At 34.2% G+C, this 10,642-nt stretch overlaps 2 protein-coding genes across 3 annotated transcripts; one reads left to right on the top strand and one right to left on the bottom strand.

Annotated features, from left to right (window-relative positions):
• Window positions 1-649: 649 nt before the first annotated feature.
• LOC104229633 (uncharacterized) lies at window positions 650-6,000 on the top strand. 2 transcript variants are annotated; one of them, XM_009782295.2, is made up of 7 exons: window positions 650-734; window positions 1,722-1,902; window positions 4,332-4,414; window positions 4,506-4,592; window positions 4,823-4,971; window positions 5,054-5,185; window positions 5,593-6,000. In XM_009782295.2, exons 2-7 carry the CDS (start codon window positions 1,758-1,760, stop codon window positions 5,780-5,782), a joined length of 786 nt encoding a protein of 261 aa, XP_009780597.1. In that variant the 5' UTR covers window positions 650-734; window positions 1,722-1,757; the 3' UTR covers window positions 5,783-6,000. The 2 variants fall into 2 exon arrangements, with proteins under 2 accessions (XP_009780597.1, XP_009780598.1); XM_009782296.2 differs by lacking the exon at window positions 650-734 and adding an exon at window positions 788-889.
• A 619-nt stretch (window positions 6,001-6,619) lies between these two features.
• On the bottom strand, window positions 6,620-10,394 carry LOC104229632 (uncharacterized). The gene is made up of 4 exons (XM_009782294.2): window positions 10,275-10,394; window positions 8,695-9,028; window positions 8,031-8,131; window positions 6,620-7,723 (listed from the first exon to the last, which is right to left on the bottom strand). The coding sequence occupies exons 1-4, from the start codon at window positions 10,329-10,331 to the stop codon at window positions 7,556-7,558; spliced, it is 660 nt and encodes a 219-aa protein (XP_009780596.1). The 5' UTR covers window positions 10,332-10,394; the 3' UTR covers window positions 6,620-7,555.
• Window positions 10,395-10,642: the final 248 nt, after the last annotated feature.

Below are 10,642 nucleotides of genomic sequence, written 5' to 3'. Positions count from 1 at the left end.
TAAAACTAATATATAATTTATGTATATCGGTTAGAAAAAATTAACAGTAAATTCGATCGACTATTTCTATGAAGATCTCAATAATATATAACAACAACAACAACAACAACAACAACATTTGGTGGAGGAGCAGCAACAATGGGCCTACTGTTTTGAAAATGGACCAAATTACAGTGAAAATAGCTCGGGCTAGCCGGTTTTCGGATTGATAATTGAAAAATAGTCAGCGTTTGCAAAGTCGTTGAAAAATAGACACTATTTTACTGTAACACGGAAAGTTCCAGCATAATATACCGGAGATTGATGCACCTGTATATGAACTTCCAGCATATTATGATGTAACTCCAACACATGGAAAGTTCCAGCATAATATACTAGAGATTAGAGCACAAGTGTATGAACTTCCAGCATATTAAGCTGGAACTCCAGTATATTATGTTGGAATATTTTTCGTATTTTGAACAGTATTTTCGTTTAGATTTATCTTTATATAAAAAGTGGCTAAATTTGGATTACTTTTGAAACCGTGACTATTTTTCAATTACCACTTATAAATCTGGCTATTTTTGAATTTCACCCCAAATTACATCCTAAAAGGCCCATTTGAGTGGATTAACGACAGGCCCAAATCCTCATTTCCATGGTAATTCTACATCTTGACCCGAATTTCTACAGATTTTGTCTTCAACTTTTGAATTCTACCTCATTGCTGTAGTCAATTGCTTGAATTACAGGTTTCCCTCTCACCCTTTTTCGATTTATTCTCTCATTTTGCTTATTTTTTCTTGTTTCTACATCAAATCCAAAACTCTTATTCTCTTTGAACAGCTCGGCAAAAATCTGTGCTCATTTCTTATTTGCATTTCTCTGTGTAATCTGAATTTTGCAGGTCCAATTGTTAATTTTTTCTGTAATTTGCTTACTGTGGCCTTTTTAGACAGAATTATTTGTTGAAAGATGTTTTCTTATTGAGTTTATGATCTGTTTGAGAGGAATCCAAATGTTTAAGTCAGTGAATGCTCATAATTGCTGAACCCATTAGCACTCTATGTGTGTGTGTGTGCACATTTATATATTTACATTGCTCAACTATGTGTGGGTACACATACACATTTGTATATTAAATTTCTCAGCTATATATAGGTCGAGTCGAAAGCAATGGCACATATACTACCTTAGCCTATATTGGAAAAGGAAATCTTTTTGGGGGTTTCTAATAGGGGCAGATGTAGTGCATTGTCATGGGTTCAGCATCTGAAGCCAGTAGCTTTGGGTCAGACTTAAAAAATACACTCTGTACAATAGATTTCGTACCCAGTTAATCAAATAGGCTGTGGTAGAATCTTGAACTCATAAAGTTCGAATCTTGGATCTGCCTGTGGTTTCTGACCGGGGTTTTGCCCCACCTTGAATGAGATATCTGGTTGATAAAAAAAAGGGCAGTCCGATGCACTAAGCTCCCGCTATGCGCGGGGTACGAGGTCTATTGTACGCAGCCTTACCCTACATTTCTGCAAGAGGTTGTTTCCACGGCTTGAACCTATGACCTCCTGGTCACATGGCAACAACTTTACTAGTTATGCCAAAGCTCCCCTAGTCGATAAGCATATGATATATTCTTTGTCAAATACTTGAATTCTTTTCTTGTGTCTCTCTGGGTGTATATATATTGCATTTTTGTGCTATAGACTGATATTGTTTCTTTAAATGTTGTTTCTTAGGAAAATATTCGAACTCAGTGAAGGTAGTTCAAAGTAATGGATAAGGAGAAAATAGAGCAGTTGAAGATTCAAATGCAGCAGTGGTTATATGAAGTTGAAGAATATGTTCATCAGATACCTCCTGCTCAACTTTATGCTGCAGTTGGAGTCGTCTTGTTTACCGTGATTTTGTTTCTAATAAGTAAGCTCTTACTGTATTTATTAGCACATTTCTCACTTAAGAGTCTCTTTTGGGTTGTTCTACAACAACAACTACGCCTCATTCCCAAACAAAGTTGGGGTTGGCGATATGAATCTTCACTTCTTTCACTAAGCTCAACTCATATCATCGTCACGTTAAAATGAAATAAGAGTAGTAGTGAAAATAAGTTAAATATATATAAAAATAGTAGTGGTATAATAATAACTTTACGGGAATGAATCGCATATGTTGGTTGAGAATTGCTCGTGAATTCATTGATAATGACTTTGCCAGGTTCTAGGGAGGCTACTCTTCTTTTTTGTCGATCGAGCCGCTTTCCCTCATTCCACTCGTCCAGCCCTCTTCACGAACTTGTACAATCGATGCCACAAAGATAGCCAACTCTATTATCAAAGAAATAAGGAAAGGGGCGACAATTTGGCACCAGATATCCGGAGGTGTGGAAAGAGCAGCTGTGAGAAGCGGAAAAACCATCAAAAAACGACGATTGTTCGTGGAGGTTTCTACAGAAAGACCCCTTGGTTCTGGCAAACGGATCACAATTACAGGTACCTGGGAGCATACCGATGGAATGAACGAAATACGAACAGTTAACATAATATGGTCATAGATCTTAGGTTGTAACTTGATCATGAGCGAATTTGTTGGACTCCAAGGATGTGTAGGTGTTTCAAGACAACTTCCTTCCATTTGCTTTTTAAGTCTATCTCCTCTCCTTCTACCACCCTCACTCACCATAGTTTCACACCGACGGACCGGTGCCTCTTTTTGTGCTCTTCGCATATGCGATTTACTCTTTAGATCAAATGTATCTCCCTCTGTGTTTGACAATCCGACATGTGGGGGCGAAAAACAAACCACTATAAACAGAATGTGACTTTGGTAGAACTGTACCCTTGTGGTTGTACCTTAAAGTGTTGAAGATTTTCCAAATCTGGTGAACTATTAATGCGAATGTTGGCTTACTATATCCAGTTATTTACGTAATTCAAGCAGTAAAAACATCAGCTATGTCTTCTTTTGTAACTTGGAAATTATCTTACTGTTTAAGAAATCTCTGTAATGCAACTTAATTTGCATATTGTGAAAAGGAAGTACCTCGAATTTGGAGAAGGATCTCGAAGGATAAGTATTTTAGGAGGTACAGAATAGAGGCGAGATGATTCTACCACATTATTGCCATCCTTCAAAGTCTGAATTAGGTTTTGAGCCAAGATTTGGCAGAAGATTCCTAATTATTCTGGACAATTGAAAATTTTCGTCTTCTGGTACTGGATGGTGGTCAATAGGCTAAAGGGATCTTAGTGACTCTATTGGAATTTCAACCTATCTATCAACACTGTCCTTGCTAATGTAAAGCAACCAATACTGTCCATTTTCAGCATATCATTTATATCTTAATCAGATCCAATTGCTCTTGACTCAAAGCCCCCGAGTCCCCTATATAATGTCTCCTGTAGTTCATAGTGCTACTGTCCAGCATATCTTCTTCTTAAGTCATTAGGTACTTTGCGGCTTCTTTCTAACCTTAACGAAATATTTTTGACTTACTAGTATTCTTCCTTAAGGATGTGTATGACCAATGAAGACAACAGAACCAGCAAGTTCATCAATGGCTACTATTCCCTCTACTGTTTTAATCTATAATTTTTAAAGTGTTATCAAACGTTTGATGCGTTTTGAAATTGCTTTACATATGCTGGATCCATGCTGGGTGATAATGTGATAACAGAAGAAAGGAGTTGTAGTGGTGATGGTCATAGAGGATATTGATGTCAAAAGCAATGCAGATTGATTAAGGTTGATGTAGGTGTTGTAATCAATAGTGAACTCTATTCTTTCTTTTCCTCTGTAAAGACAAGTCATTATAGTTCTGACAGCAGTAAGAGCATTTGTTACATATGTTCGATGAGTAGATGTCGTTCGTGTGTGGGTTTGCAGTGGAATATGTCAGTGGGAATACTAAGAGTTGGCTTGGGTATGTAGTGGATTGTGTTAGTGGAAACACGAAGAGGTGTAAAATTGTGATGCTGATATTAACTCTTAGCAACTGTAGTATGTCTCCTGGTATCAGCAGCTCGGAACAATATATAGTTAATAAACTGAGTCACGTGATTGTAATAAATGATTCATAGAGAATTGGATATAGAAATGAACCACGTGCTGTTGAATTAAAATTGTCCTTGAATTACATGCCTCGCTCGGTCTTTCTGTTATTTTCTCCCAAAACATTTTTTCTTCTCTGCGCAAGGAACTTATAGGTTACGTCTATTTTTAAAATCTACTTCCTTCTTGGTCCCTTCCCTAAGCTTTTATGTCCCTCTTCTGTCCTTAAATGCTCCATGTTAGCTGCTGAATTTTTTCTCATCAAAAGCTGAAATTCAGAAATTCTTAGTGTCTTTTTGCAGTTCGCCTTTTTAAACGTACAACATCTAATACAATTTTACTCACTGGACTGAGTGGAAGTGGCAAAACTTTCCTCTTCTACCAGGTAAGTGCTGTTGTATGAACGAATGCAGGACCTGATATAAGCTTTTTTTAAAAGGTTATGTGACTTTATCATTTTATGATGTCTATTATAGCTTAGAGATGGCTCAGCCCATCAGGGTACTGTGACATCGATGGAACCAAATGAAGACAGTTTTATGCTACACTCCGAGAGGGACAAGGTAGTGACAGCCATCTCTTTTTTTCTGTTTCTTTTTTTTTTTTCCGTGCCTTTTAACTAGATTATCATTCTCTCAGCCTCCACTAAGATGGATAAGATTTTATTAATTGCTAGTAGCCCACCTTCGATTGTATCTTTAGTTTTTTTCTTAATTGATTTGCTGAAGTGCCAATCTTTCTGCAAATGGACTTCAAAATTCAATTATTCAGACCTGTTTCTATTTGGCTGCAGAAGGGGAAAACAAGACCAGTTCATATTGTTGATGTTCCAGGGCATTCTCGTCTACGTCTGAAACTAGATGAGTTTTTGCCTCAAGCAGCTGGCATTGTGTTTGTGGTGGATTCGGTGGAATTTTTACCAAATAGCCGAACTGCTGCAGAGTATTTACTTTTAACTATTCATCTTCATATGGATTATATGCTTGATAACTGATTCTAACATTTTAACACCCTCTCACAAAAGGTACCTGTATGAAATATTGACGAAAGCAACTGTGGTCAAGAAAAAGATTCAAGTACTTCTCCTGTGCAACAAGGTTGATAAAATAACTGCACATACAAAGGAGTTCATAAGGAAACAACTGGAGAAGGAAATGTAAGATAACTCTACACTCCCATTTTAGTCAATAGTAGCGATATCGTTAGCTGCTATTTGCATCAGCAAACTACTCAAATCCATATTCTTAGAGTTCCTGAAACAATATCATCAGTTGATTATTTCAAAAAATAATAATTAATGTCAGTTGACTAAGTTAGGTGTAAATATAGGATTATATTTGGTTAAAAAAGCGCGTCCTCTACCAGGACTGCCTCATGGGAAAGCTAACTCAATAGTTCTGCATTATATCCTGTCACGTTGGTTTTCCGTTTTTTCCCTTTTTCTTTATCACAAACTTGGCCTTATGTTGATGCACTTATCTAAAACTGCTTTAACTTTATGTTGAACTGGGAATTTTCTGTTTTCTGAATGTGTTCCACGGTTGTTTTACCATTGTTATTCAGCGACAAGCTTCGTACATCAAGAACTGCAGTGTCTGAGGCAGACATTTCTAACGAGTTTACACTTGGAGTACCCGGAGAACCATTTGGATTTTCTCAGTGCTGTAACAAAGTAATTGTTGCCGAAGCTTCTGGTTTGACAGGTGAAATCTCTCAGTTGGAGCAGTTCATCAGGGAGAATGTGAAACCTTGATTCAATAGTCAGTCGACGACTCAAAGTGGTTTCCTTGTACCCTTTTCTTTTCTTCCTCATTGATGGAGGAGGAAGAAAAAGACATAGATGGGATGATCAAGATAAGAATAGAATTTGGACATTTTTTTTTTCTTTTGTAATTTGATTCATTCAAACTTTGTTAGTTTGTTATGTCTTGAAAAACTTGTTAATGGCAAATGCCTAGCTAGCTTGGACTATCTTTGTGTCTATTTTTTTTGCTCATTCCAGATTCCCCTTTGCTTGTTATTGCTATTGCCTGTGGAGATTGATTAGTTAATATTTGGTAATTTAGGAATTTCTTAGGGGAGACTTTGAATTCTTTTATGGTACGGCGAAGACCCACTAAAATACCACTAGTTGGGTTTGGGGAGGGGGTAGTGTGTACGCAGACATGACCCCTACCGTAGGGAGTAGTAAATTGATTGCAAAAATTGAGATTATTTTGCTGACGGTTTTCACTCTTTAGGCAAATCAACTAGACTAATTGGAAAGATTTTGTTTTTTGTTTTTTGGGAGGGATGAAAGTGTCATCGGTTGTTAATATTAAAGTTTAAATAATATTTTGGAAAAGCTGAAGGAGCCATAAAATGGTCAAGAAAAGAAAAGATTAAAGCAAAAGCCAAAAAACATGAAAAGACAATTTGAAACAAAGTCGTCCTCAAAATTGGTACCTATAATAGGAGCTCAATAACCACAAACTTACTTTCCAAGATTGAATGTCCAGATGGCAAAATATCATTGGCTCTGAACTCTTTGTTTAGATAAGAAAATGGATAACATACCTCATGGAAATTCACTATTTTCTTTCTGTTCCTTACATGTATACATATTTTTAACACACCAAACCATTCCTTTGCACAAAACAGAAAGCAAGTAATAAGCAATCAAACTAGGAAAATTTTTGGGTTGATCAAATGGCTTCAATGACAATGACAACCTCCTTGGCCGGCGGCTCCGTCGCGGCCTTGACCAAAGTCCCGGCCGCGAACCGCCGCGGGGTTGTCATGGTGAAGGCAAGTTCAAAGGTGCCATGTGAGGGAGAAAATATTGTAATAAGCAACAAGAAAGAGAGCAACAACAGTGGCCGGAGAGAGTTGTTCTTTGCCATGGCGGCCGTTGCCGCTAGCTCAGTGGCAAAGGCCGCCATGGCCGACGAGGAGCCGAAGCGCGGCTCCCCAGAAGCCAAGAAGAAGTACTATCAAGTTTGTGTGTCAAATCCAACTGCTAGAATTTGCCACAACGCAAATTAAGAGAGGGGAAGTGTTGTCTTTATTCTTGTTATTATGCATGCTTTTTTGTTAATGTAAAAAGGAAAAAAAAAAAATTAAATAAGAATTGTTAAAGCTTTCTCCTGCAAATTTAGTATTTCAATTACCCTTCTTCTATTAAATTGCTTTTTTACTTTTCTAATATATATGTACTACATTGTACAAATGTGTATATATTAATAATCAAATCCAAGAGCGAGATAGTGCACGATTAAAAACTCGGTGAATAATGAGTCTGTTCGTTTCCCAAATTATATAATAGTTTGAAATTAATCAGTGACGAAAACATGGAGAGGTATGGTGGATGTAAAAAGTTTTTATTGTTCATCAAAATTTGCCGGAAATTAGAACATTTATTAAAAACTACTCAAGAAAAGACCATCTAAATACCATAAAAAACAATTTAAACTATGTGAATGAGTAATACATAAAATAACATAATCTTTAAATGGATAATAAACTATGTAAAAAAACACTTTGGCCTTCAAAATTTTCCAAACACCAATGAGTAATTCTGGCTGGAATTTGGCATTTGCTTTCCTTCATTTTTCTCTAAAAATTCCATTGCTTCTGAATGAGTTTTGAACCAAAGAAAACCATAGCCCATAGATTTGCCAGTTTCTTTATCCCTAATCACCTCCACAGAAACAAACTGAAAATAACAAACCAATTAAATAATCAAAATTTAATGTTAAATAACATAAAAATATGAATTAGATAGTTAACACATGATTTGGATAGACGTTGTTGGGCGAGTTTGAACTTAGGTGTGTTTAGGGCGCATAATCTAGCGCTTGAGACATAAGCCTCACAAAACTAAGTCTCGGGCATTTTGCAAGTGTCCCACCTAAGGGTGAGCCCCGGCAATCCCAAAAAAGATTTTTAAAATACTGATTGTATTACCGATCTAAAAATTATATATGAAGAAATATAAAGAGTAAATTAGGTTTAAAAATTACCTTTTTGAATGTGTAACAGCACTTATAATAAAGATAATTCTCATCCATCCAGTCCTGCAAATTATTAACCTTAATACAGCAATGTTTCTCTTCCACACATTCTGCAACAAATAACCCCATATTAAAAGAAAAATTAAAATATAATATGACCAACTAAATTTTAGGTGAATATTGTTTAAAACATAAAAATTATTCCATACGTTTATTAAACAATAATAGCTCCATTTCGCTTTCTCAAGTCAATTTTATCAAGTTTTAGTGTCTTTTGAAGGAAAATACTAAGAGATTTAAGAAATATGAAATATAAATTTTTTTTTTCTCCTAAACAATTTTACAAGAATTTCTACTCATAAACTGAATAAGAAAGCAGAATGTTATTTTTAATAAAGTTTGACTTTTATGCATCAAAGTGTACATATTATCATGTTTAGCTTACCTACAATAGCCTGTTATTCGCTATAATAACCTAATTTATTAATGTAAAAAATAACGTAAATAACATGTTATAGCAAGTTAAAATATATTGATTTTGCAAAGATTCACTACTAAAATAACGAAAATTTCTAATGGACACTCCATCGAAAATTCCTATTTTTAATAGTGATTCTTATAACGTCAGTATATATAAGTTAAATTATTTTTGATAATAAAGAGTATTAATTACCTGAGAGCTTTGGCATATAAGGGGCAAATCGAAAAATCTCAACTTTATAACCAGTGTTGATTTTTTCCCAAACCTTAGCTTGATAATGAAGAATTTTCCTAGAAAATAAATCCATGGCTTCCAAAGAAATATAATAAATTGCACCAGCAGTAGGTTCAAAATTAACATTCATAATTCTCAATAATTCCAACTTTGATTTCTCTGATTTCTCATTGTATTTATCTACTGCAAAAGTTGTAGCTTTCTTTGCTTTTTCAAAAGCTTCAGAATTTTTGCCAATTTTCACTATTCCACATGGTGTTTTCCAACCAAAATCGTTCATCACATAGAAACCCTACATATTTTCAAAGAAAAATAGCAAAAAGAAGGAAGAAGTTAGTATTCAACAGGAAAAAAAAGAAAAGGAAATAACAAAAAACTTACGATATATCAAAACTATAAAAAGTTAAAAACCATACAGCTACATGAAAATACACAATAAAAAAAAACTAAAAAAAAAACATGAAATATCATATTGGATTGCAAGAATAAATAAAGAAATTACAACGTGGATATTTTTAATTCAATAATAATAATAATAATAATAATAATCATGCCAACAAGTTCAATTGAACTTTTAGTATTTCTACATGTAGAAATTAAAATCACTAAACTTTTAGTGTTCAAACCGAACGAAAAACCGCACCAAACCGAAAAACCAAACCAAACCGATTAAAAAACCCGACTAAGTTTGGTTTGACTTGGTTTGGTATTGAGTAAAAAAACTCGAACTAAACCGACATATAAATATATAAATTTTATTTATATTTTTAAAACTTTATAGTGAATTTTCTTTAGAAATGTAGAAATATTTGGGATCCTCTCATGTATTAACCTTGAAAGTGTAAATTAATGAAAAATTATTGTTAGACGACTAAGAAAATAACTATCACGTGTTACTAAAAAAAAATTCCCATTAGAATATTTTAATAGATCATATGTTTGTCAATTTTTTTCATATTTACTAAACATATATTCACTTATCAAAGTTTTATCTATAATTTTAACAAAGTAAGATTATTTGAAATAATATTCATGTAACAAAAAAATCGAAAACCCGAAAAACCCGACAAAACCGAACCAATCCAAACCGATATAGTTGGTTTGATTTGGTTTTGATAAAAACCGAACCAACCCGATCCATGTACACCCCTAACCCTAACAAATACTATGTTCTGAACTCATAATTACAAGAAAGAGATTCGATAGTGAGGACATAAATATATATTGAACGTATCAAAAGTAAATCCCTGAATTCACTTCTGGCTATCTTAGAATAACAACAACAATAACTTGTAACAATAAGAAAATTAGCAGCTAGGGGTATTCACGAAAAATTTGTAAATACTTGATAAAATTAATTTAATAAATTTTTTTAAGCACCTTAACTATTTAAAAAACGGAAATTAATGACAGATAAATTGTGTAGCTAAACAACAAAATCCATCGATGATCCTACTTAGCTACGAATTATAACAAATTATCAAAAAATTATGTTAGCTGCGAGCGATTTAACAACGTATTAGCAACAAAGTTTGTACCTGACTCTCAATCACATCTTCCAAGTATTCGTTTTGTTCGAAAGTATACGTTGCCATAATTGGTACTGAAGAAAGAATTGTTCTTATTCGTGAAGAAGAAAGAGATTATTTGTAGATGAAAACAAGAAGTATAAGCAGAGGAAAGAACCAAAATATATATATATATATATATATATATAAGAGGTGTTATAACCAAAATTTATATGATAAATCCCATGCCAACAAGGAGTAGGAGGCAAGAAATTAAGTTCTATTCCTTTTAGGATTTTAACTAATAATTAGGGCGCCAATCCGACCTAATGCGTGTATAGAATATTGAGATTTTTACATAAATAGCCGGCCACTGCTTTTTACTTTTTCGAGCTGGT

The sequence above is a fragment of the Nicotiana sylvestris genome, chromosome 10 (assembly GCF_000393655.2).
Source record: "Nicotiana sylvestris chromosome 10, ASM39365v2, whole genome shotgun sequence".
Lineage (NCBI taxonomy): Eukaryota > Viridiplantae > Streptophyta > Magnoliopsida > Solanales > Solanaceae > Nicotiana > Nicotiana sylvestris.
This window is presented reverse-complemented; position numbering and strand designations above follow the sequence as displayed.